General features: G+C 41.5%; 1 protein-coding gene across 6 annotated transcripts in view; it reads right to left on the bottom strand.

Annotated features, from left to right (window-relative positions):
- Positions 1-27,886, bottom strand: part of Ahcyl2 (adenosylhomocysteinase like 2) — a 146,407-nt gene that overhangs the window by 11,595 nt on the left and 106,926 nt on the right. For all 6 annotated transcript variants that reach the window (XM_028762540.1, XM_028762542.1, XM_028762543.1 and 3 more), the window contains 8 exons: positions 24,857-24,959; positions 23,053-23,147; positions 20,624-20,730; positions 18,311-18,427; positions 13,908-13,971; positions 13,363-13,451; positions 9,640-9,710; positions 4,581-4,675 (listed from right to left, as the gene is read on the bottom strand). In XM_028762540.1, the coding sequence (XP_028618373.1) occupies positions 4,581-4,675; positions 9,640-9,710; positions 13,363-13,451; positions 13,908-13,971; positions 18,311-18,427; positions 20,624-20,730; positions 23,053-23,147; positions 24,857-24,959 (741 nt within the window). The remainder of the gene's footprint in view (positions 1-4,580; positions 4,676-9,639; positions 9,711-13,362; positions 13,452-13,907; positions 13,972-18,310; positions 18,428-20,623; positions 20,731-23,052; positions 23,148-24,856; positions 24,960-27,886) is intronic.

Here is a 27,886-nt window from a genome sequence, read left to right as displayed (position 1 = left end):
GTAGCTGTCTTCAGACACACCAGAAAAGGGCATCGGATCCCATTACAGATGGTTGTGAGCCACCATGTGGTTGCTGGGATTTGAACTCAGGACCTCTGGAAGAGCAGTCAGTGCTCTTAACTGCTGAGCCATCTCTCCAGCCCAGAACTACCACTTTAAAAAGGGGAGTGCGGATGGGGGGAACACTAAATTGGCTTTGTTGTGGATTTGCACTAACCACTCTACCAGGAAGAGGATTGCTTATGCAGATGTCGGCTCCAACTGTAGGCATGTTCCCCTGTAAATGTTATTATGCCTACACATACTGATCTTATATGATTCCAAACAGTTCACAGCATCCCTACCCCCTACCCCCACCCTGCAGGGAGCACAGCTGTGGTTCTGGTCCTTTAAACAGAATTAATAGCAAGACTTAGTTAAATAATTCTTTGGTTAGAAAAAGCCCCTGAAAGCATGTGTATATAATGCATTATTATCACTTGATCTATAAAGCTGACAATCACATGGGCCGTCCATGTGAGACAGGAGACATGAAAAGGAAAGAGCTGGCTATGAAGTAGCCTACAACAGTTCTCCAGTGTTTGTTGAATTCATATTTTTCAGGAAAAAAAAAAGTACAGCTTTCTAAATGGTTAACATTTTTCATGACCTATTCTTTCTTGAAATATACAGTAAGTAATATCTCAAAGTTAGGTAAAACCAAAAATTCCTACCCAAAAGAGTTAAAGAAAAACTTACTTAATTTTTGGGAGAGGGGGAGACACACTCAGGGGGCTCTTACTGTCCTTCCAGCCCACGAGCCTGGAACTCTCTAGGTAGCCCAAGCAGGCTTCAACCCCAGCCTTCTACCTCAACCCCCAAGTACTAAGATTTATTCTAAATTTTAATCACAAAACTATCTGGCTAGCCAGCAGGTTGATCTCTGAGTCTCTACAGAGTGAGACCCTGGCTCAAATACAAAACAATACAAATCTAGCTGGATAAATATTACATAGCAACATTAACTTGATTTATAGATAATTTCTTCTCTAAGTTTTGGTTACAAAGGTCAAATATCTGGATGAAGAATATTTACCAAATAATTCTCCTACACAGAATTGTGATTTACAGAGACTCTCATTCCTTTCTTCACATCGTACACTTGATTTAGCAAATCCCACTGGTTACACTGACTCTTATCAACTCTACTGTTTACCACTGACCAAGCCAGTACCTTCACTCCTGCTTCTTGCTGGTCCCACACCTACTCAAGCCCAGAGGGTTTTCTTTACACAAAAGCCAGACTGATTTATCAAAAGTATACATAGGATACATTTTGTTATTGATTTGTTCAAAGTTGTCCAGTAGCCCCTTCCTATTTAGATCAAACTCTAGTTACTATGGCCACAAAGCTCTGCCTTACTCGTCGCCTCCTCTATCCTCACCCCTGTCTTGTTCATTCTGCTCTGTTGCCAGACTTTATCTTTAAACAATTTACATGAACCTATTTACTGATCTACTTATTTATCTTTGTGTATATATTGGCACTTACATGGTATGTGTGTGGAGGTCAGAGGATCATATATGTACAGGAATTACTTCTCTCCTGCACATGGGTTCCAGGGATTCAACTCATGTCTTCAGGCTTGGTTGCAAGTGTCTATACCTGCTGAGCCATCTTGCTGGCTTCAGCTCTTGTCATTCTGTTTTTTTTTTTTTTCCCTCTTTGCAGTGGTGAGGCTGAACCCAGGACTGTGTGCATTCATCCCAGACAAGTGCTCTTCTACTGAATGACATTCCTGCTTGACCGTTTTCTCTGAGTACATGGTACTCACACGTCTTGCTTTTTCTTTCATCAGCCTTCCCCATCCCAACATTCTATCCACAAAATACCTTTCTTGACCATTTCAATTAGAAGAGTGCTCTCAACACCCACCTTTTGCCTGTTCATTCAATATAACACAGACAGTAACTGTTGACTTATTTATTATCCATTTCCCACACAAGAATGTAAACTCCACGAGCAGCAAGATGTTGCTCAATGCTTTTACTTCATCTAATTAAAACTTGGAACAGAGTAGCATACACTTGCTAAATAATGAATGAACATCCTGGTTCTAATTATTGGCTGAGTTTTTTTTGTTTGTTTGTTTTTGTTTTTTGAGTTAGGATCTTATTAAGCAGCCCTGTCTGGCCTTGAATTCCTAGCAATCTACCTTAAATTTTGTTTTACATGCTCTGTGACAGTTACATCACACTCTAATTTAACTTTCAAAAGCCCTCTGAGCAGCATCTTTTATGATCATACTTTATGCCATGAAGAAATCAAAGAAAAGAGAGATGCTCTTGGCTCCTAATATAGCAAATATGGAGATCTACCTAGCACTAATGGCCAAACCAAGCCTAGTTTCAACATGTAATCTACACGTGATAGGTGATCCTTTTAAAGTAAAAGCCAGATTAGAAACCCTACAATGGTTCCCTGTTTCTCTCAGAATATAACTGTTTCTTAGCATGGGCTGTTAGGCCCTAAAAGGTCTGGCCTGTTACCTCAGACCTCATCTTCTCTTCCCTGTCTTGTACTCACTGCGCCATCTACACCAGCCTCCTTTCACCCCTCAGCTAGAGCAGGGCTCCTTCTGCCTCAGGACATGTGGACCAGCTACTGATGCTGCTCACAATGCTCCTTACCTAGAAACCCACACGATGGACCCTTTCAACATCAGGCTCGCAGTTTGATCTACTATTTAAATAACGACCTAGCTCTCCATCCCCTCTGCCATACTCTACTTCTCTCTCCTCTTAAGAATGTTACTTACTATGTTTAGTTTTTCTTCTCACTTAAATATAAGCTCTATGAGGGTAGGGATGTGTTATGTTCACTGACTCCAAGCATCTAGAAGTCCAGCTGGCATATAGCAACCCTACAGTAATATTTGTGATGCAAGGTAAATGATCTTTTGACCTTTATTCTGAGGAATTACTCATGTCTAGCCCATCTTTAAAGGGAAAACTAGGCCTTGGAGTCAATACACCTGATTTTTTTATTTTGTTTTGTTTTTCTGAAACATGGTTTCTCTGTGTAGCTCTGGCTGTCCTGAAACTCACTCTGTAGATCATGCTAGCCTCGAACTCAGAGATCCACCTGCTTCTTCCTCCTAAATGCTGGAATTAAAGGTGAGAACTACCACATACATCGGCTCAAATACTTGAAGAATTTTGTGCTTCAATTTCATTTGGAATCAGTTGTATGCCAGTGTAAGTCTATGCTTCCCAGTTTAAAGTTAAGAATAACTCTCCCAGAGTAGTCAAGAGCATGGAGTGAGTAAAAGTAAAGGTGTACAAGTTGATGACCACATCCAACATTCAGAGCTTCCTGTGGTTGTGGAGAGAAAGTCTTCCTCCTTCACTCATGTACATAACCGGAATGTAAGAGGACCCCCGCCCCTGCCAAGGAACCAACTACCAGCTCCATTAGTAACTGTAAGCAAACCACGGTGACAAGACAGAGCAACAACACCATGGCACGCAGACCCCCAGACTAGCCCCAGGGCTTGGGAGGTTATCTTGCTAGCTATTTCCTTCCTTCTTTCTGGTGCTATGATGTGGGGATTAACCCTGGAGCCTCATGTGTGGGACACACACACTAACATGAAGCTCCATCCCCAGCCAAATAGTTCTAACAACAAAGAACAGGACACAGGGTTAAAAAGAGAAACCACACAAAAATAACTATTATCCAACGGCTCTCAGCATCAGCTGGTCCTTACCTGAGATGCTGAAGCTCAATCACAGCAGCCCTCAGGATGAAAGCCTGCTATGGTTGAGCCAGTTACCCACAGAGAAAGACAGACATGCCATAAAATGCCATAAAAACTTAAAGCCAGAGTCAAAGGCATACTGAGAGATACTTTGGTAAATCTGAAAAGAAATAAACACACCTCTATCAACTGCTATGTTGATAGCTTATTAGAGGTTTGGTTGGATATAATCAGATTATAGAACTATAGCAATAGACTTCCCAGGTTTAGGAATGTATGCTGTTACACAGTGGTTCTGAATTGGAGGTGGTACCTATAACCTGGTTACTGTGATTTGAGAGATATGTTAAGGGGAAACCTAGGCCAGTGAAAAAGGGAAAGAAAACACTGTACTGGCTGATAGACACAGCCATTCTAAGACAATGTACTCATCCTAGCCCATAGATCTCTCTCCTTTGAGTGTTTCCATGGACCAGCCTACTTATCTTTATGTAAAGCTAAACATCCCCATAATACTTTCTCCATTATGATTCATACTAAGTTTATCCAGCTCCCAATTCTTAACATGGAAAGAGATGTCTCACAGTCTGAGTAGGTAATCAAGCCTGGGTATAAGGAGGCAATCATTTGAAATGGTTGTGATGAAAAAGCTTTCTTTTGTCCCTAAGCACAGACCATAGGGCTGGTAAGTGAACAGACATGGACTGTTCTACTAGAATACTCAGACTATGTTCAGACTAGCTGATACCCCTGCCTTTTCTTCTTCCAGCTTGTTACTTGGGAAGGAGAGAATGAATGAAAAACAAGAAAGGTCCCAGCAATAGTCAGTGAGGATCTTACCACATCAATCTCGGTGTTGGAATGTCCCATGTTACAAACGATGCAGCTATTCTTCATACGGTCCAAGTGCTCTCTGGTTACCACATTCTTGTTCCCTTAAAAACAGAAGAGATAAACACATGAAAAGGAATGAAGTTAGACCTCATTTAATATATAAACACACACAATCTACACATGTATAATGAAATATATAAAACTCAATTCTATATGGATCATATTCTTAAGAGTAATAACTAGAAAGACTCTTAGTTTTTAATAGAAATGTTAGAAGAATCAGAAGATGGAAAGATCTCCCATGCTCATGGATTGGCAGGATTAATATAATAAAAATGGCCATCTTGCCAAAAGCAATCTACAGATTCAATGCAATCCCCATTAAAATCCCAACTCAATTCTTCACAGAGTTAGAAAAGGAAATTCTCAAATTCATATGGAATAACAAAAAACCCAGGATAGCGAAAACTATTCTCAACAATAAAAGAACTTCGGGAGGAATCACCATCCCTGACCTCAAGCTGTACTACAGAGCAATAGTGATAAAAACTACCTGGTATTGGTAAAGAGACAGGCAGGAAGATCAATGGAATAGAACTGAAGACCCAGAAATGAACCCACACTCCTATGGTCACTTGATCTTTGACAAAGGAGCTAAAACTGTCCAGTGGAAAAAGGACAGCATTTTCAACAAATGGTGCTGGTTCAACTGGAGGACAACATGTAGAAGAATGAAAATTGATCCATTCTTATCCCCTTGTACAAAGCTCAAATCTAAGTGGATAAAGGACCTCCACATAAAACCAGATACACTGAAACTAATAGAAGAGAAGGTGGGGAAAAGCCTCGAATACTTGGGCACAGGGGAAAAGTTCCTGAACAGAACTCCAATGGCATATGCTCTAAGATCGAGAATTGACAAATGGGACTTCATAAAATTGCAAAGTTTCTGTAAGGCAAAGGACACTGTCAATAGGACAAAACGACAACAAACAAATTGGGAAAAGATCTTTACCAATCCTTCATCTGATAGAGGGCTAATATCCAATATATACAAAGAACTCAAGAAATTAGACTCCAGACAACCAAATTACCCTATTAAAAAATGGGGTATAGAGCTTAACAAAGAATTTTCAACAGAAGAAACTCGAATGGCCGAGAAGCACCTAAAGAAATGCTCGGCATCCTTAGTCGTCAGGGAAATGCAAATCAAAACAACCCTGAGATTCCATCTCACACCAGTCAGAATGGCTAAGATTAAGAACTCAGGTGATAGTAGATGCTGGCGAGGGTGTGGAGAAAGAGGAACATTCCTCCATTGTTGGTGGGACTGCAAGATGGTGCAACCACTTTGGAAATCAGTCTGGCGGTTCCTCAGAAAATTGGACATAGCATTACCTGAGGATCCAGCTATACCACTCCTAGGCATATACCCAGAAGATGCTCGAACATATAATAAGGACATATGCTCAACTATGTTCATAGCAGCCTTATTTATAATAGCCAGGAGCTGGAAAGAACCCAGATGTCCTTCAACTGAGGAATGGATTCAAAAAATGTGGTATATTTACACAATGGAGTATTACTCAGCTATTAAAAACAATGAATTCGAGAGGTTCCTAGGTAAATGGATGGAACTAGAAATTATCATCCTGAGTGAGGTAAGCCAATCACAAAAGAACACACATGGTATTCACTCACTGATTATTAGATATTAGCCCAGAACCTTGAAATGCCCAAGATGCAACTCACAGGCCACATGAAGTCCATAAAGAAGGAAGACCAAGTTGGGGGTGATTCGGTCCTTCTTAGAAGGAGCAACAAAATACTCAAGGGAGCAAATATGGAGACAAAGCGAGGGACAAAAACTGAAGGAGGGGCCGTCTGAAGACCTTTCCACCTGAGTATCCATCCCATGTGCAGTCACCAAAGGTAGATGCTGATGTGGAAGTCAGGAAGTGCATGCTGATAAGAGCCTGATATGGATGTCTCCTCAGAGGTCTTCAAGAGTCTGACATATTCAGAGGCAGATGCTCACAACTAGCCATTGAACTGATCATGGAGTTCCCAATGGAGGAGTTAGAGTGAAGACTGAAGGAGCTGAAAGGATTTGCGGCACCATGAGGAGAACAATAATACCAACCAACCACAGCTCCCAGGGTCTAAACCACTAGCCTGGGAGCACTTAGGGGGGGAATCCAGGGCTTCAACTGAATATGTAAGAGTGGAGGGCCCTGCTGGGCATAGGTGGAAGAAGAGAACCTTGACCTCATGAAGGCTGGATGCCCCAGGGGGTGGAATTTTGAGGGTGGGGAGGTGGGAGTGGGGGGGAGTAGATAGAGGTTACATCCACAGAGAAGAAGGAGGAGGGGTGAGGGGATTGGGGGTTCCGGGGTGGGTGGGGGATGGGGTAAGGGGACAGCATAGGAAATGTAAATAAAACATCCAATAAAAAAAAAAGAAAAAAAAAGAAAAAAAAAAGAAATGTTAGAAGAACATGAAAATGAACCCTTATGGCTTCAGGTTCTGCAACATCTACAGCAATACAGCACTTTAAACATAAACAACAGAAGAAAACCAGATTGGACTACATCAAAAACATACAAGTCCTTGCTGTAAATGACCCCACTAAGGAAGTGTTTAAAAGACAACTTAGTGAATGGAACAAAATCAAACACTAAAATGGGATTTCTATTAGAAATGTATTGAAAAAACTTACAACTCAACAATAGAGTCAAATAATCTAATTAAAAAATGAACAAAGGATCCAAAAGGATGTTTCTCTAGAGAAGACATCAATGGCAAAAACCAAAAAAAGTCAGGGAAGAATGGAGACTATCACTAACCATCTAAATCATATACCTTTTTATGTTCACTGGGATGGCAATAATAAAAAACACACTAATAAAAGTGTTGTTGAGGATGTAGAAAACCTGAAACCCTCAAGCACTGCTGGTACAATTGTACAATAGTTCTGTTGCTTTGAAAAATAGTTTGGTAACTCCTTAAAAGTAGAGTTACTATTCATATTATTGTCATATAGAGTTACTACATGACAATAATTTTATTCCTGGTTATACCGACAAGAGAAATGGAAACATGTCTACAGGAAGACACGGATTCAATGTTTGCAGCAGCATCCTTCATGACCATCCCAAAGTGAAACCAACCCAAATATCTATGTATGTTCATCAAGAAAGACAAAGTGTGGTACTGCCACATACAAAAGAGTGAAATATTAACATGTTTTTATATGGATGGAACCTGGAAGCATCATGTTAAGTAAAGGAGGCCAGTCGCAAAGGACTACACAGTGTATGACTTCATTTTACATGGAATACACAGAAAAAGCAAATATGTACAGGCAGAAAGATCCGTGGTTGCATGGGGTTACAGGTGTGTGAAGAATGTAGTAAAGAGTGACCATTTATGATAAAGGACTTCTTGTGGGCATGAAAAGTGTTCTAGAATTAGATGATGGTGTGCTCTAGTCCTTCAGTAAAGACCACTACAGTGTGCACTCTTCAACAGTGAACAATGTGCCTGCCATATAAATTATCTCAAAAAGTTGTAACAGCTGTACAATCCTGTGAATTTCTTATTAAGTACTGAATTTGGTGTTGGGATCACCCCTAGGCCCCCTGAGCTATACCTAAAGATAAAACTGCACACATATGGGCGAAAGGCACAACATGGGACTCAGCAAAGTTAAGCTACTAAAAATAAGTCCATTCAGTCCCTCCATGAGGAGGAGGGGAGGACCCATGGGGCTGATGGGTAAAGCAAGAACAGTTCCTCATTGTCCCTGTCCTCTGCTCCCTGTTCTTGCCAAAGCTAGAAACAGTTTTATTTCCTCTCTCTAAGAGAATTATAAAAGAAAACCAAAATGCCTGTGGTTATGGTTTTAATATACAATTATAATAAGTTTCTTAATCTGAGAAAACTAGCCATTTTCAACATTTCTCCCTAAAATTAAAAATCTACCCCTAAAATTAAAATTCTACCTGTTTTAAAATTAATGAAACAACTCTCATTTTTTCTAGCTATGTCTTAATTTATAGGAACTATACAGAAGCATGTTTGCTTTTTGTTCTTTTTTTTGTTTTGGGGGACAGGGTCTCATTATGTAGCTCTGGCTGTCCTGGAACTCACTAAGTAGAGTAGGCTGACCTCAAACTCAAAGAAATCCTCCTGCCTCTACAACACTAGTACTAGGACTGATGGCATGTGCCACCATACCCAGCCACATATTTGCTTTTAGGATGAAACAAACAATGAGGGCTGAGAATGGAGCTCAGTGGTAGAGTATGTATTCAGCATGCTTCTGTAATGATCACAGGCACATACTCCTCTACCTTGTAGCTACGTCCTGAGAGGTTAAGGAAGGCAGAGACATAATAGCAATAAAGGATGGAGAGAAACTTTGATTTAGGGATGACCTGAAGGTCTATTCAGAGCTCTAAACAGGAAAATGTGAAAGAGATAGATTTTTTTTTGTCTACTATTTCTGGTGCACACAAGTGTGTCTCTCTCTGTGTATTCCTCAGTACTAAAGTGTGTCTCTCTGTGTATTCCTCAGTACTGTGACTCCACAGTACTAAAATTATAAGTGTACACCACCATGCCTACTTTTTAAAAAGATCAGTTAGTTCATGTGTATGAGTGTTTTGCTTGCCTGATACATGCATACTGCCTATATGCCTTATTCTCACAGTTAGAAGAGGATGTCAGATTACCTGGAACTGGAGTTATTGATGGTTGTGAGCTACCATGTGAGTTCTAGGAATAGAACCTGGGTCCTTTGCAAGAGCAACAAGTGTTCTTCAGCCACTGAGCCAACTCTCCAGTCACCCATGCCTGACCTTTGTCCATGGGTTCTTGGAATCAAATGCAGGTACTCATGTTTAGTAAGGCAAGTATTTTACCAAATGAGCCAATCCTACTTCTTCAACCCTTGTCTCGCACTTTGATAGTTTGGGTTCATCCAGAATATTTTTCATCCCCCCTCATTTGCTCCATGAAGGCATTCCCGTGCCCCACTCCACTGGCTACACCACAACCATACCTGTACAAGTGATAACAATGTCCACCTGTCGGATGACTTCATTTAGCTTCACTAGTCGAAATCCATCCATGCTGCAGAAATAAAGCAGGAACAGTTAACTCAGCCAGCTATGGGGAGCCTCCCTTACACGCCTGCACGGAGCTCTTCAGGTAATTACGGTGTCACTTCCTGGACAGCTGGAATGCTTCCAGTCTGTTTATTTTGTTTGGTTTTTTAACACAGTGTCACTGTATAGTCTAGGCTGCCCTCAAACTCAGGATCCTCTAGCCTTTCCCTCCAGCCTTTTGCTGGAATGACAGGTATGTGTCACCACATCTGGTTTGGGCTATTCTTCAGTGAAAATTCAAATCATTTCCCTAGTTTATACAGGAGAAATGTAAAAGCTCCCTTTGCATCTTTTGAGCTATTTCTTCCTAATAATAGGGAGTCAAGCAAGGGCTACCATGAGATTTCCAAACCGAATTTATAGAAAGTGACACACAGCCATTGGAACTATTCTCACTGAATCTGTTCCTCTAAGATCATTTATTACATTCTGGAAAACACACACACACACAGGTTTTTTTCTTAGTGCCTTATATTTGATTTCTATGCCACATTAAGCATAACTTGCCTTCTTTAAAGCCTAATTCCACACTTTGGTATAGTGCTGAGGATTGAAACCAGGACCTTGTACATGCTAGGCAACTGTACCCCACTTGGCTACATTCTAAGCCGTGTCCCATATTTAAGTAGTGTGGGATTCTTCACTGGACCCTTCTCTGTTTATTCTGCCATTGGCTATAAATCACTATCTTCTCTACAGTCTAATCTACTTTCTGTCTACCCTGAGCAACAGCATTACTGTCAAACCCAACTCTAGGAGCCAAGTAGTTGTTTCTTCCTAATTGAAACTGTAACCAAATCTTTTTGATTCCTTTTCTTAATTCCTTCAAAGTCTCTTGAATTTATGGCCTCACAGAACATTTTTGGTGGTTTTGAGACAGGGTCTGAACTTACTTTGTGGAACAAGCTAGCCTTAAATTTGAGGTAATTCTCTTGTTTTTCTTTTCTTGTTTTGTTTTTTTGGTTTTTCGAGACAGGGTTTCTCTGTGTAGTCCTGGCTGTCCTGGAACTCACTCTGTAGACCAGGCTAGCCTGGAACTCAGAAATTTGCCTGCCTCTGCCTCCCAAGTGCTGGGATTAAAGGCGTGCACCACCACCGCCCGGCTTGTTTTTCTTTTCTTTTTTCTTTTTTCTTTTTTTTTTGGTTTTTCCAGACAGGGTTTTGCTGTGTAGTCCTGGCTGTCCTGGAACTCACTCTGTAGACCAGGCTGGCCTTGAACTCAGAAATCCGCCTGCCTCTGCCTCCCAAGTGCTGGGATTAAAGGTGTGCACCACCACCGCCCAGCGAGGTAATTCTCTTAAGGTGCTGGGATTATAGATTTGTGGGCCACTTTGCCTAGTTTGCTCCCTTTTATCCCTATCTGCTGGCTTTGGTAAGGTCAGGTCAGCATTGCATGGCCCAATCTCATTGTCTCCAGGTTACATCTCTCAAAATCATTTTGCAGAGTGATTTCCCTAAGTGCAATTTGGAACATTTTATTTACATGTTTAAAATACTCCAGGTTAAGACCTAAATTCTTATACTGATAAATGATTATATTTCCATTTGATTCTAACCTCAGATAATACCATTCCCCAAATTTACCCAGTCTGTGAGCTCCTGAAATATGCTATGCTATCCTTTGTTTGGAGGCTATGCTCTTGCTCCTTGCATTGGATACATACTTTCAAACTGAGAGAGAAAAAAAGAATAAAAAAACCCAACAAACAAACAAACAAACAAATAAGCCAAAAACTCTGCCCAAGTTTGAATACAGCCTTGCTGACATTCCTGTCTACAGTGCCTCAGTCTTCTGTTAAGACAGGTGTTCTGTGCCCTTACAGCACTGCATGCTGTTTACAGTGCTTCCGACACAGCGCAGGGGCTATCTGTGTTCTCTTCACAGCAGAGCCTTGCCCCTCCACCTACTCTTCTCATTTACCCTCAGCATATAGCTTGTACGGCACATACGGCATACACGGTAAGTTACTGGTTTGTGGCTGTGAGACAATGTGAATGAACTGTCATCAGTGTCTTGTTCCGGTTTCTATATTGAAGAGACAGTACCAGAAGAGGGGTGGTCCCTGTGTACTGAAGCCAACTAGAGAAAGCCATTGACTCTACTGGGGAACTCGGCTTTGGCAGCTTACGGCTGGGCTCTATGAGTGGCAGGACAGAAGGAACAGGCCTTATTCCAACCTTAGTCTAGCTCAGTGTCCTTCTTCCAGAGGTTTAGCAGTAAACACTGCACAGAAAGTAAAAAATGTAGATATATACCACAGAAACTTGGACTTATAGTAGCTTTTAGTGACCATGGTGTTTCTCATTCTGTGGATGATGGAAATAATCTTAGTGACAGTTACCACTTAGTGAGGGTCCATTTTGTGACTTAATTCTCACAATACTTTGAGGTAAGGATGATTATCTATATTTTATTTGCTTTATTTGACTATTATAGTTTTAGTCAGAGTCTGACTATGTAGCCCTGGCTGGCCTGGAACTTACTATATAGACCAGACTGGACTTGAACTCAGAGATCCTTTTGTCTCTGTCTTCTGGGGTTAAAGCTGTGCCCTGCTAGGATCCACATTTGAAAGAGGAAAAAGAAACTTAAAAATTTTCAGTTTAGATTCTAGCCTTAAGAATGATAAGAATACCACAAACAGTTTCCCACACGTTCTTCACACAGGAGTGAGTGGATTTCACTCAGTTTCCATTAGTTTAGTATTTTCTCCTAGTTAGATCTACATTATACATTTTTGGGAGGACTACCACAGGTCTTTGCAGTGTCTATTATATCAGAAATATTATATTATTATTATATATAATATAGATATTATAATATATTATCTATACTATACATAGATATTATATATATTATATCAGAAATATCAGGTCTATTATATCAGAAATCTCTGACACAGCCTATTGCACTTCCCTCCCCTCTTTTCCTTCCTGCTGAAGACTGAACCCATGTCCAACCTAAGCACATGCTCTACCACTAACGTGCTCTTCCTCATCTAATCTAGTGCTCTACCACTACTCTCTCTTCCTGGCAGGATCTGTAGCCAAGGTCTTACTCTGTAACCAAGGCTAGGAAGTCACAATCTATTTGCCTCAGACTCAGGAATGCTAAGATTATAAGTCTGAACCTTAAAAACAAAATACTATGTGTGTGTGTGTGTGTGTGTGTGTGTGTGTGTGTGTGCGCGCGCGCGCGCACGCACGCGAAGGTAAGCACAGGCCAAGGTACACCCATGGAGGTCAGAGGACAACTTTGTTAGAGACTGAATTTAGGTCATCAGGATTGCACAGTAACCACTTAGTCTAGTAAACCATCATTCTGTCCTGCCTTTTCTTTTTTGATCATAACTTCCAATGGTGTGGGGGTTACACATGAAGAGAGACATTAATGAGATATTTGTCCTTCAAACCAAAGCATTCCTTGTTACTATTTCAACAGGAATTCCAAATTCCCACTTCTCTCAGAGCAGAACTCCTTGACTTTTGCAAGACAGAAGCTTAGCGTTCCTTCAGCAGCTTCCCTGGGCATGTGGGTGTAAGAGGTGGCATGGCAGCTCCACGGTGGCACTGCAGCCAGCCATGCAGAGGAGGAGCAGGCATCCTGTCATGCTTACCAGGCTTGCAGGGCACAGATGGGGTCAATTTCAGTTACATACACGATGGAACCCATGGCTTTCAGAGCAGCACAGCATCCCTTTCCCACCTGAGCAGGCAAAGAACACACACAATGAAGAGAGTCAGTGAAAGCTCACTTCTCGAAGCTTCTGGAAGCTTTGGAAGGGCACCCTCTATCTTCTCCTCAAAGTAAGTTTGCTGAATAGATTCATGCTTGGGGAAAATTAAGAAAAACAAATCAGTCCATAAACAAACCCTGGCCCTGCTTAGCACATTCACATGCATGAGAACACCCACACGCACGATTTATAATCAAAACACAAGCTAAAAGAACATCACAGACAGCGATGTTGGAACAAGTCAGAAAATCAACTCAAGAAAAAATACAAAGGGAAAAAGAAAGGCACTTAATTCAAGGCCCTCTATAAAGTTACGTGTTCCCATCTAACATGGTCCATGAATATATTCTGTCTGTACATAAAACTCTAGAACATTTTAATTCAAACACATTTAAACATCCAACAAGTAAAAGGTTGAACTTTACCTCTCCATAGCCACAGACCACCACCTGCTTTCCACCAAACATCATATCTGTTGTCCTTTTAAGTCTGAGGGAAACAAAATCAAAACCATACCATTCACTTAGAAAAAACTTTCTACATGAGGCTCGTGCTTTTGTTTTAAAGTTCTTTCATTTTGAGGGAAAGCAATACAGTCTGTATTTTGTACTTCTAACGAGCTCTAGGTAAATGGGTGTGTGCAGCCTCCCACTTTAACCTCTCGCTCGTTCTTGGGAGTGGTGCAAAAGGATGTAGAATACACAGTAGCTTGTAAACAATAAAGCAATGTACACTTTTATATTTTGAATAGCTATGGGGAAAAAAGAAATGACACAAATAAGGAAACAGTAATTTTAATTTAGGAAGTGACAGTTCTGACTGAATGGAAATATTACTTTGCCCTGCTGTTTTAGGAATACACCTAGGAATATGTTTAGGAATATAAGTACTGTACTTAGCAGTATCAGAGTGGCCAGTCTGGTCTTACATGATTCAATAGGGAGAGTAGTGGACAACGGTGCAGAGAGGCTGTGAAGTCTGCTGATGCTGACTTTATAGACAATAAGCTTTCTGGGTTCATTTGGAGTAGAAATGTTCTACTTTTGGATCTTGTTCTCTATGAAACTGATCCTTTCTGTCTCCAGGATTTCTGGCAAGAATGTGTAGGAATGAGTTCTGGTTTCTCTTTGGGTATAATGAGATTACTTTTTCTGAGAATCTCAGTCAAGACAAAATAAGAGTTTCAACTAAAATCCAGCCGATTTTGAGATACAAGGTCTCTCCAAATACGTGCAAAACTTCCTACTTATGTATCCATTTACTTACCCCTTCTGGTGCAAAGGGTCTATAAATGCCCACAAGAAAGTAAGAATCCTATTTTTAATAAATGGTTTGGTAACTCCACAGCACTGATACAGCTGCATGTACCTTGACGAAGCTCATTTAACACTATTAGGTGTGAGGATGCTTCTTTCTCACTGAAGAGCTAAGCCTGGTGAGGACCACCACACTCAGAAGTCATGGGTTAGCAGAGTGGTCTTGCAATGGCTAGCACAGCAAGGAGAATCAAAGGATTTATTTCTAGGTCTCCTTTCCTTTGACTACTTTTCTGAAGCTTTTCCTCATCTCTCTCTTTGTAACTACACATAGCTGTGGTGGTCTGGAAGCTTCCTTCACACTGCTCCTCTGCAAATGACAACCAGGCTGCAGACACGGTTAGGCAGTGATTTTCCTGTGTTCTCAGGATTTTCCTCAAGGATAAAGGACAAAAGAGACTTCACTCAAGGAAGGACTGGGGGCAATGGCAAGCTACCTGGTGCTATTTAGGAGTCATGGCAACTCTTTGAACTTCTCTTTGGTTCTTCTAGCTCCACGGCCCTAGGAGAGCTAAAACACTATTCTACAATGTGAAAATCCTAGCTGAGCTCCTTAGGAGCTTCGAGGAAATTTTTCTTCTTCCTCAAGTGGAATCTTAGTCAGCAATACACAAGGAGGAGCTGGCAGGGCTTCCTGATGCCTGTGTGATGGTAAATTTTGACTGACAACTTGAGGGGACTTAGAATCACCATGGTACCAAACTTCTGGACATGTCTTTGAGGGAGTTTCTAGACTAGGTTAACTGATGTAGGAAGAACCTCAGCATAGGCAGTACCACTCAGGATAGAAGTCCTGGACCAAATAAAAGGAGAAAGCGTCATCTTCACCTCTTTCACCAGCATTCATCTTTGCTTTCTGACTATGGATGCAATGTGATCAGCAGCTTCCAGCTCCTGCTGGCATTACTTCCTGTCATGATTATGCCCTAAATAACCTTCCCTATGTTGCTTTTGTCAGCTACTTGGTCCTAGCAACATGTAAAGGGACGAATACAGGAAGTAACTATCTCAGAACTATAGAAGATTAAATATTAATACCTTTCTCATGTGGATGCTCTCTTAGTCCAAGTGCCTGTCCGCTCTGCTGCCCCTCCTTTTCTTTCTGGTTCTGTGAGACAGGATCTTATATAGCACTACCTGGCCTCAAATTTATTATATAAGAAAGAATAGTCTAGAAAACTCAATTCACCTCCTTAGCCTCTGAGTGCTGGGATTACGGATGTGAGCCACCATGCCCAGTTTCTATCACAGGTTTCTCTAGAGCAGTTTTTTGTCTCTCTTGCTCTCATCTCTACTGAGAGAACAACTGCCCTTGATCCAGTTGCAGTTTGGCACTGTCTGCAGGTACCAATGAGCTCGTACTGCTTAGCAGGTTTAGATAAACAGTCCAGGTCCCTGCTCCTCACTGTAGAATCTCACTGTAACCCTCACTCTGCTGCTTGTACACTCTTGTATACTCATGTACACCACAGTACAAGCTTAAGATTCTTCCTTATCGAGGGAGTAAACTATGGTTGGGAGGGACTCTATCCATTTTTATGAAACAGTAGAGTTCTCTTCATGCATCTTTTACTTATCCTGGTATAGGCCAACTTTAGGTTCACATATCTGGTACTTGAAAAGTCTAAAGGATAGTTGTGGGTAGATAAGTATTTTAATGAAATATATACAAGTTACTATTACTGTGGTCAGAATTGAGGTATCTGTCACAATGACCCTTACATGAGGACACTCCATGGCTGACTACTGAGCTAAGAATTTATGAAAATGTTTAGTCTATTTGATACTTCTGATTCCATAGTAATTCAGTAGGTAACAATAGTTACAATGTACATCGTACATTCCACCAAACAAAGAAAGAAAAGAAAGAAAAGAAGAAAGAGAACTCAGCAAAACCTTCCCTAGATTCTTACTGAATCCTAACACTTACTATACATGAAGTTCTAGACAGACAATCAAGGTGCTGGGTTTGGTTGCACATGACTGTTTTAAAGCATGATGAAAGCAGAACTGCGCTATTGAGGCCAGACTGGGCTATGTATCAAGTTCCAGGTCAGCTGTGCGTACACAGTGAAATACCATCCTGACTTTTTTTTTTTAAAGGAGAGAGGTAACAACACTGAACAACTTACCCTGTCTTATTAACTCTCACAATAACTCATGAAGTAGGTCATAAAGTTACTCTTTTACAGATGAGGGAATATGTACGGAGGGTAAGCAAGGGGCTACAGTTAATGAATAGGTAATGGGAGCAGCGTTTACACTGAGGTCTTTCTGGATCCAGTGCGGTGGTGTCACTGCACACACTGAACAGTTACGAATGCCATCCACAGGACCTCTCCTCATTTTCTTTATTAACCCATCTGTGATAGGAACACTGAACTTGGCATATTCTAAGCTGTCTGATAGTTTTACTTAGATACTTACTTGAGGGCTGTGATTTGGATCTAGAATGTTCCCAAAGGGTCATATGATAAAAGGCATGGTCCCCCAGCTCACTTTACTAAAATGAGTTGAAAACTATAAGAGGTCAAGTCTTGTGGGAGGTGTTCTAGAAATTGGCAACACGTTCCTGAAGGGGTAGAGAGGACCTGCACCTTCCTTGCTCTTTTCTTACATCTCAGAAGCAGTCGACTTTGCTTCATCACATGATCCTGACTAACCACACACTGCTTCACTGCATGCCCCAAAGCAAACATGGCCACCTGCCCACAGACCAACACCTCTAAAACTCTGAGCCAAAATCAAGCTTTGATTTTCAAAAGTTGAGTATCTCAGGTATTAGCTACACTAATGGAATGCTGACTGCACATGGGTCTTCCTGACAGTAACGAAGGGATGCCAGAACACAAGGTGGAGAAAGGGCGAGGACTGTCAGACCTGTAACTCTCACAGAGCAGAAAGCAGAAATGCCTCTGGGAGTTCATTCTTTCCTCCCACAAGTTTTTAGATAGTCAAGAAATTCTACAACAGTAATAACATGAGAATTATATGGTATGGGAACCATGATCTGAAATAGGACTATGTGAAATCTCTTTCAAAATCATTGTTATGCTATTTTAATAGCACAAACTACGAACTCTGCTTACCAATAGCAGCTAATCCCATTTCTTTTATAAAATTTTGTTTACTCTTATGTTATGAGTGCTTTGTCTGCATGTTTGTGTACTGTGGGTGCCTGGTACCTGAGGAGACCAACACTGGGCTCCAGATCTCCTGGGTCTGGAATTATAGACAGCTGTGAGCTGTCATGCAGATACTGGGAACCAAACACAGGCCTGCAGGAAAAGGAGCCAGGACTCTTAATCACTGAGCCAAGTCTCCAGCCCTAGTCTAATATTCTAAGTGAAAGAGATTTTCTTGTAACGGTGAGTGATAGTAACCGAGCTCTGGGTTACACAGGCCTGGGTGTGATGCGGTGAAACATGAAACGTTCCAGAAATAACTAAAACCAAAGATGCTGGAACCATAAGGCAATAACCCAAGATCACCTCAAAGATAACAGACATTACCCGTCAAGAATAGATTCACGGCAACAGTAGAGGTTATCAAATTTCTGTTTAGTGACTGAGTCATTGACGTTCATGGCTGGAACACACAGCTTCCCAGCTTTGGACAGTTGGTACAGCCTGGGAAGGAAAGAGGCAAGAAGAGCACAAAACAACCAGACATTACAATCTACTATTGATTTTATGTCTGCTCTCTGAAATATATTGATGGACTGAGTATGAAAGCAAAGATATAACTAATTCCACCCTACATGACAGATACAGAGAAACAGATAATGTTTAAAGAGGCTGTATACATCTTGGCAACAAAGCTCATATTCAAAAAACCATATAGAGAAAATCTTTGGTCCAACTATGTTTCAAGATCTTAAAAAATTCTGAGACAGGGTCTCACTGTGGAGTCCTGGCTGGCCTGGAACTCACAGAGATCCACTGGCCTGTTATGGCATCAAAGGCATGCACTACCATGCTCATTGCAAGACTGAGACTTTAGAAAGGTTCCTAGCTTTGTTTTGTGTGTGTGAGTGTTTACTTGAATGGATGCATGTTAAAGGCATGGGTGCCTGGTGCCTGTGGAGGCCTGAAGAGAATGTGAGATCTTCTGGAACTCAGTGACAAATGTGGTGAGGTGCCAGGTGGATCCTGGGAACCAAACCTGAGTCCTCCGCAAATGTAGGAAGAGCTCTTAAACCACTGAGCAATCTCTTCCAACCTTCACATAAGTTTTATATCCCTTTTAATAAAGAAACAAGTAATGTGGGGGCTGGAGAAGTGGCTCAGTGGTTGAGAGTGTTTCCTGCTCTTCCAAAGGCCCATGTTGATCCTATCAAGAGGCTTGGATCACCTGTCACTCCAGCTTCAGGAAATCTAATGCCCTCTTCTGACCTCCATGGTCACCCACAAACATAGCATACATTCACACAAACACATACATACACATAAATAAAAACAAATAAATCTTAAAAATAATAAAGAACTAATTTTAAACAATACTTTAAAATCTAGCATAATCCTACTATTATTAGTAGTTTCTAATTTGTAACAATACACAAACCCGTAAAATGCATAGCTATACATGCATGAGTTTAAAAACTAAGTCCATTAAAAAGGAGAAGTATTTATTTTATTAAAACTTCACCTCTTGGAGCTAGTGATGAGGCTCAGAGGGTAAGGGCTCTGCCAAATCTGACATTCTGAGCTCAATTTGTGGTACCATTATGGTGGAAAGAACGAACTAATTTCCACAAGTTGTCTTTTCTTGTGGTATCTATTTGTGACATGCAAGTATGTGAGAATGCATGTACACATATATAAATTTAAATGTAGCCCACTTTAAGAATCAAAAGGTTGTTGTAAACTATAGTTTTTTGTTAGTTTTTTTACTTTTATATGCATTGGTGCTTTCCCTGCATGTGTGCCTGTGTGAAGGCATTGACAGTTGTGAGCTGCCATGTGTGTACTGGGAATTGAACCTGGGTCATTTGGAAGAGCAGCCAGTGCTCCTAGCCACTAAGCCATCTCTCCAGTCCCAAGCTATAGTTTCCTTTTTTTCCCCTTTCCCTCCTCCCTCTCACTCTGGCCCTGCTCGCTCTGGCCCAAAGGTTTTTATTTTATTTATTATATGTAAGTACACGGTAGCTGTCTTTAGACACACCGTAAAAGAGAATCAGATCCCATTACAGATGGTTGTGAGCCACCATGTGGTTGCTGGGATTTGAACTCATGACCTTCGGAAGAGCAGTCAGTGCTCTTAACCATTGAGCCATCTCACCAGTCCCCCAAGCTATAGTTTTATATGTTCAAAAAGATTAGAAAACATTAAAGCAGTCATGGTGGCATGTTGAGTGAAAGTTTTTATTTTAATGCATTTAAGTCTTTATTGGTGAATAAGACTAACAGAAATGATTCTAGTTTTATCCAAGGAATTACTGCTACGTTGTGATGGGGCCCAAAGCCCTTGCTTGTAGTCCGTGAGAGAGGACAAAGGTTGTTATCTATTGTGGGTCTCTAGCACAGAACAGTGCCTGCCTTATTGTAGTAGTTCAATAAATATTTACTGAATGAAATAAACATGTCCAAAAAGAGCAAGCAGTCACGCACCACAGCGACAAGAAAGCATGAGGACCCCACCTGCCTCTCCACCTGAGCTGCTCACCATTTTAGGTTTGCAATTTGTGTTGTTAATTAAAATACGTGCCTAGCCTTAGACTTGTTACCTTATAGAAAAGCTCCAATTTTCAGCATAATGTAATGTGTTCTACAGACATGTGATCATAAGATTCTATATATAAGTTAGGGATGACTGTTAAATCTTACCTATGGACTCCAGTAACACTCTCCTCGACTATGCCTTTGATTTTCTTAAACATGTTGGGATACTTTTTATAAATCCAGTGAGTAAGATCTCCTCCATCATCCAATATCTGCAACAGAAGCATCAGGACTGTCATTTGTCTTGCTGAAGGCGTAGGCTTCAGGGTCTCTCAGGGTACTGTACCCCAATTCCTAATTACCAATGTACAGGCACTTATAAATTTCCATACAGTTATGAAAAGTACCTTAAAGCCTGAGTAAATATAATAACCTACAAATAAAAGAGTCATTGTACTCTAAGAAAAGAGAAGAGGAGAAAGACCAACTCTAAGTCTCTCTGTCAGAAGATCCTACATTATTAAACCACATTGCAATATATGATTATCTTATGGATAATCAGATCAGGAGGCCATCGAGACCTCTAGTTCTCGAATATACTGCAGATCTTTAGAAAACTCAATACTAGCTGCTGATTTTAGTACTTTAAATGCATTCAGCTAAGGTTTAGTTTAAATAAAAGGACAGATAATTAGTCTCTCTCTCAGAACAATGGCTTTTAAACCTGAGTTGTTAAGCCTTTACTTCTCCCAAAGCACAGGCACTCTCCCACCCAATGTCTCAGGCAGTGCTGAGGTTTTGCCTAGCTCAACCTCACACGCTGTATAAGCCAAATTAAAAATAACCAGGGAGCCGTGCAGCATGTAGGTGTATAAGCATGCCTCTGAACAGCTCGTCACCACTTCAAGTGGGGATTAAAGATAAATACAATGCTGTGCCCACTGGAGCTTCCCTCAGCAGCGGAAGGTTTCTGAGTTGTAAGTCAGGCATAAGGCGGTGGAATATCAGCCCTCCAGGAATGTTAAAAGGGCTCATCAGGACTTTTCCAAATTGTTACACCTCTCCTGGAACGTCGCCGCAGAACTTAGTCATCCTCTGTTGGCACGCATCTTCTTTAAACTTCCAGGATATCAACACTAAAGTATCAAAATGCCATCCTGAATCCCAGGGCACACAAAACACCCAGCCTCAGGTCTATCATTTGATCTTTGCTTCTGCTCCTACTATTATAATATACTTTGTCTGACTCAATCAAATCTTGATTGAGGGTAGGGACCAAGGCAGAACTCTCATTAGAACTCAGCCTTGCTACACACCTACAAATGGAACCCCTAAGAACCCATATTCCCAAGAAACCCAAAAGAGGGATACAGATCAAGGGTAGAGACCCCAGTTTCAATCCCACTGTTTTTTTTTTTTTGTTTGTTTGTTTTTTGTTTTTTTTGAGACAGGGTTTCTCTGTGTAGCCCTGGCTGTCCTGGAACTCACTCTGTAGACCAGGCTGGTCTCAAACTCAGAAATCCACCTGCCTCTGCCTCCCAAGTGCTGGGATTAAAGGTGTGCGCCACCACTGCCTGGCATTCAATCCCACTGTTATTCCCCCTCTAGCCCTACTTTCTACCTTATCTTTTGAGACAGTATCCTAACCTGGAGCTTGCTATTTGGGTTACACTGGCTGACCACCAAGCCCCAGGGCTCTCTCTTTTTCTTAATCTGTGACCCTCCCCCTGCCCCTTGGTGCTGTGATGTACTTTTATGTGAATGCTACGGACCCTAACTCAGCTCCTCATGTTTGGGCAGCAAGCCTTCATCCAATGAACCATCTCTCCCGCCTGACCTGTAACTCTTGATCCTCCTGCTAGGACTGATTATAGGCATGCATTATTACTCCTGGCTTACACAGTGCTGGGGATAAAATCCAGGACTTCATACAGGCCAGGCAAATACTCCACCAACTGAGCTATACCCCAGCGCCTACTTTCCCCTTTAAACAAAGGTATCTGACATGGGTGAGGAGCTGCTATTTATAGTATTTATTTAAAGACTGCAGCCTATAAACTCCCTGTGCTGTCCTACTGCAGAAAATTCTTGACCTCAGATAATCCTCTTCTTCCCGAGGCTATAACATAAGGAAAAGTCATGGGTCTTGTTCTGATGAGTCCTGTTCTGTGAGGCAACAGCTACTCTGATCCTTGTACTGTCTTTACTAACTTTTCTAGCAGCTGTGCTGGCTCCATAGACTGTAAAGGCTCTGGGTATGATGCCACAGACTCTGTGTTCATGACTATAAAATTAGCTTTATACCCAAGAGACATGCACCCTGCCTCCTATCATCCTTATTATCTGTCAGTCAGACTCCCTCCTTGTCACCCAAAATTGCTGGAATGAACTGACTCATCTTACATCATCCCCTCCCTCCTCAAGCCAGCACTTGGTGCCATGTGACCTGGACCACAGGCATCAGCAGAAGCTGGACACTTGGGCACACTGGACAGAAATGGATCCACTTTCCTTTCTTTACTGGGAAACCCAGATCCAGTCTTCCCCACCATTAGCCCTCTCCTCATGAATTGCAATCACAGAATCGGACCCACCATGTTTGGCTGCCAGCCCTCCACATTCACACATCTGTCAATGCACCACCAAAAGTCATCTTCTGACTCTCCTTTCCAGGCAAAGACGGGAAACCCTAAAAATAATCAAAAGAACAAAGGAAAACTATTAAATGCTACAAAAGGGACAATCCCAAATTTTAACAAGGAGTGCTGACTTCGGCCAATTACAACCTTTTTCATTTTGCTGTATTCTTTGGATTAACTTCTTTCACTGGTTAATATAGCCTTCAAGTCCCCTTATCCATACATTTCCCTGTAGTAGCTATTCATCTCTTCTTGGCTCAAAGGACAAGTAGTAAGAATGTGAGAGCTGCTAAAAATAGGACTATTGGAGGGTCAAGAAGGAACCAGAAATATGTTCTTGGTCCATTAAAGCTGGTAGTCTCAGCATCTCCCAAGCCCACTTGTTTTTCTTCTGTCAGGAACTCCACAAGCCTCACTGGGAAACTTTCGTATTCTTACCTACTAAAGTGCTTGTTCCACATCACAGCCCAGTCAAGTCCACTGTGCAGGCGGCTTAACTTAGCTGGGTGAGAACCAAATGAATCTCAAGTTTCTAATCCATTTAATCCACTAAGCCAGTGCTCTACCACTGACCTTCATTCCTAGCTCTACTTATTCATTCATTCATTCACTCATTATTTATTCATGTAGGTAGTTTTGAGACAACATCTCACCATGAAGTCCAGGCCAGCCTTAAACCTCTGGCCATTCTCATGTCTCAGCCTTCTGAGGGCTGTGACTGCAGGTGTGAGCCATGGCTAGGATTGCAGGTATGGGCCATGATCCCCAACTTTCTTTTTGAAAACTTTTATTTTGAGACAAGATTTACTAAGTTTCCCAAGCAAGTCCTGAACTATGAACCTTTGGCCTCAACCTTCCTAGTAGCTGGGAATGACAGGAATATGTCACCATGCCTGGTCTGGAATATGGGTTTTTAAGTAGTTATGGATTTTTATCAAACCAGTTTTTTAAATTATCATTTATGTAAGTATGTTATCTTCTCTACCACAATATAGCATTGTGAAAGCAAAGATACTTCTAATTATCTCTTAGAGGCAATAGTCATTTGTTAGGAAAGGTCAAAGAAATGAATGTCTACTTACAATTAAGTGGATATATACTTAATACTTTTATAATTTTTTATTATATATAAGGAGTAAATTTTTGTAAATTAATTCAAGAACTAATAACATGCCAAGAGTGCTAGCAGCAGGAGAGAGATGGGTGTTCTGTAGGCTTTTCCTGAGGTATCTCCCAAGAGCTCAGAAGTAGTTCTGGTACCAAACTGTATATTACACAAAGGGAAAAGAGAAAGCTGACAGAATCCAAATTTTTCTTTCTTTTGTCCTCAAGTATTAGTGGACACTGCAATCAATTAATCTGCCAGGTCAAATCTTTTTTACTGCTTAAGTAGACAAACTAAACATTAAAGCAGGGCTAGCCATTTACTGGAAAACCCGTAGGGCCACAAACTGTGGCTCAGATATTATATATTACCTTAGTGGTGGGTGAGTAGTGCTCACTGGTAGGCTCTTCATGAGTTGAAGCAGTATGACTAATAGAACATGAGACACAGGCAGCTATTTGTCAACTGTAATAACCAGTTAACTAAATCATGTTTGACTAAAGAAGCCCTCAAAGAGAACAAATTCATTGACAGGATCCATTTCTTCAAAGGCAAGCTGCCTTACGGTCAATCTTCCTTAAAGATTTACATTGAAACACTGGAACTTCTTGAAGACTTATCTTAGATAAAGACACAACAAAGCCCAGCTCTTACCACTTTCTGCAAGAGCAGCAGCCACTTCATTGAGAGTGGAGTAGATGTTGCAGGCAGCCCATCGGCACTGTGCCCCCAGAGCACCCAGAGTCTCCATAAGCACCTGCAGTAAAGAGTGGGGAGACAACCAAGCATGCATCAGACAGCTGCTCGAGACTGAGTTTACCTCTGCTAAAGACAGTCTCGGGGAGCCTGCACTCTTGTTCCCTCCTTCCATTTCTCAAGTGCTGTGATTACAGGCATGTGCACTACTCCTGGCTATGTTTGTATCTTTAATGATACATCAAGAGTAAACTAGGCCAAGTTTTTCAAGTTGTATTTTATAGAACATCTTCAGTATTTTCAACACAGGGCAGAGGAGCAGGCTCCAGTAAGACTATACTTTCCCCAGTAAGAATTAAGAATTTCAGAGAAAAAAATTTTTTAACAGAATACAGACATACAGTTTTTGGTTCTGTTTCAGATACATAAGACAAGACAGTTCCAACATGAAAAGACTACATAGAGTTGGGGATGCAGAGTGTTTGCCTCATACACAAGAAACCCTAGTTCAGATTCCCAGCACCGAACAGAACCAGGCACAGTGCAGTGCACAGGCCTGGAGTCCAACCCTGATTAAGTGGAGGGAAGATAACCAGATGTTCAAGGTCATCCCTGAAAGCCCCTCATGTTGACTGGGACTCTTTCATTTCTGGCAAAACATGGAAGGAAATGTTGGTTGAATATACAAGGGTAAGAAAAATTTGCTAAAATTTAAATTAAAGGCTAAATGTAGAAAGAAAGTGTGTAATTTGGAATTTTGCGTTTCTCCAACTAGACACAAGCTTTTGTACTCACAGGCAAGGTCCTTTCCAGGAGGAGCTGCCCAGTACTCACAAGGAAAGCTAGAGTCAAGGGGCTGATTGCCAATACAGTAGTTGCTCTCACAGGAAGCAAAAGCCTTAAGTAACAGAAGTTTAGCAATCATGTCTGCAAAAAGAGCCATGCAAAGACTCTTCATGGGGAGAGAGGAAAGCAAAACGGGGAGATTCGCAGGGACTGTCCTGAGCCCAGGGTAGGTCACTAAGATACATTACTTCTCTCTTTCTCCACAAAAGACAAGAAAATATCTTCTGCCAGACCTACCAACTAAGGAAAAAAACAAAACAAAACTGGATGTTATAGAAAGCAATAGGGACACCAGAAAAGCCCTCCCCTCACAGATGCTTGCTTAGTACTGACTGGATCAGAAGATTCAAGACTCTCACTAGCCCTACCACAAATCAGCAGTCTATGGATACAGGTAGGGAAGGCCCCTAAGGGGACTCTTCTGTGGCAGACTGGTGTTCAAGTAGCTGAAAGCTGAGGGCAAAGCAGAAAACACCAGGGAAAGCCCTTCAACAACCTATAGTCAGTCTGAGTAACCTATAATCTTCAGCCCACTGCTGAAGAGATGTGAAGCCTTATAGTGCTCAATCCAGCTGAAATTCCAGACAGTTCATGACTCTGATGGAAATGAAAAACTAATCAAAGTTTTCCAAGATGTGAAAACAAAAGTTGGAAGTTCATTTGCCTAGCATGCTTGAAGTGTTGGATTTGTTTGTCAGCACTGCCTAGGTTAGGTGTGATGGCACCTGCCTGCAACCCCAGCACTCAAGAGAAAAAAGAACTAGAAGTTCAAGGCCATCCTTAGCTACATGGTGAGTTCAAATTCAAGGACAGCTTGGTTTAAGTGAGGCTGTCTCAAAAAGCAAAACAAATAAAAACTATGATTAATAACAAATGTTTAGGTCAATAAAAAAAGATAACAATATTCACAAAGAGGGAAGTTAATAAAGAGAGATGATAACTATAAAACAGGTCGAATACAATGTCAGAAACAAACAAAATCACAACGTAATGAAAAACTGTGTAAGGTTCTGAGAATCCCTACAAACAGTCTTTCCAGACTGGGCACTTTCAAGGACAGAGCCAGTCACCTTACAGAGAGCAGGACAGACATCACAAACACAAAGAGAAAAGGAGAGTATGAAAAACAAACAAATAAACACAACAGACCACCCAAGGTGACTGGGGTCTTATCACATGATCTGACAAGTGTCACTGAAGTCCCCAAAAGCAAAAATGGAAACAACAGGGCAAAGCAAATCCATTTAGAGTTAGTGAGCAGTCATTTTCCAAAATTAACGAAAGAGGATCCAGGAACAATAGCTGAGCAGTGCCAAGATCCACTGAAAGTAGCCCTTGTGAATTCCTTATGTCTTATTCCAAGGTGTGTATGGGGAAGAGTGGATAGGAGTAGATCACCATGTACCCGACCGAAGCAAGGAAATACTCGAGAGATGAAAACAAAGGGCCGAAAGACAAAGACAACAGCTGAGAGTAACTCCGTCAGTAAAGTGCTTGCCTTGCGAGCATGAGGACAAGAGTTTGGTCTCTAGAATCTTCATGGAAAACAAAATTAAAGGGGAAAAAAAAGGCTGACGCCTTTTTTACCGTTGGCTGCTTGAAGAGCACCAGGCTAGTGAAGAGACCCTGTTTCAAAAAACAAAGTGGATAACTACTAGGAAAATGGCACCTGATGTTATTCTCTGACCTCCATACCCATGTACACACAGACACGTGTGCACACACAGACTCGGACACACAGACAAATTTTAAAGTGGGCTAGAGAGATATCTCATTAGGTAAAGTGCAAGGAGGACCTGAGTATGGATGCCCAGCATGCATGTAAAAAGCTGGCACAGAGGACTGTGCCTGTAATCCCAGTGGTGTCTGCCTGTATTCCTGTATTCCTGCACTGAGAGGTGTTGATGGGAGGACCTGAGGCTTGCCGGCCAGACAGCCAGCTACTCCAGACAAATCTAGCTCTAGATTCAGTTGGAGTCTGCCTCAAAAACTAAGATGAAAGGTGACTGAGGAAGACAACTGAGGTTGACGTCTAGACTCTACACACACACATACATACACATACATAGACCCCCTCCCTGCCCGCCACACAGGCACAGGGAGGGGGAGAGGGAGGGAGGGAGGGAGGGAGGGAGGGAGGGA

This window comes from Grammomys surdaster, unplaced genomic scaffold, assembly GCF_004785775.1.
Source record: "Grammomys surdaster isolate TR1022 unplaced genomic scaffold, NIH_TR_1.0 134, whole genome shotgun sequence".
Lineage (NCBI taxonomy): Eukaryota > Metazoa > Chordata > Mammalia > Rodentia > Muridae > Grammomys > Grammomys surdaster.
Note: the sequence above shows the minus strand (reverse complement) of the source record. Positions and strands in the feature narration are given on the sequence as shown.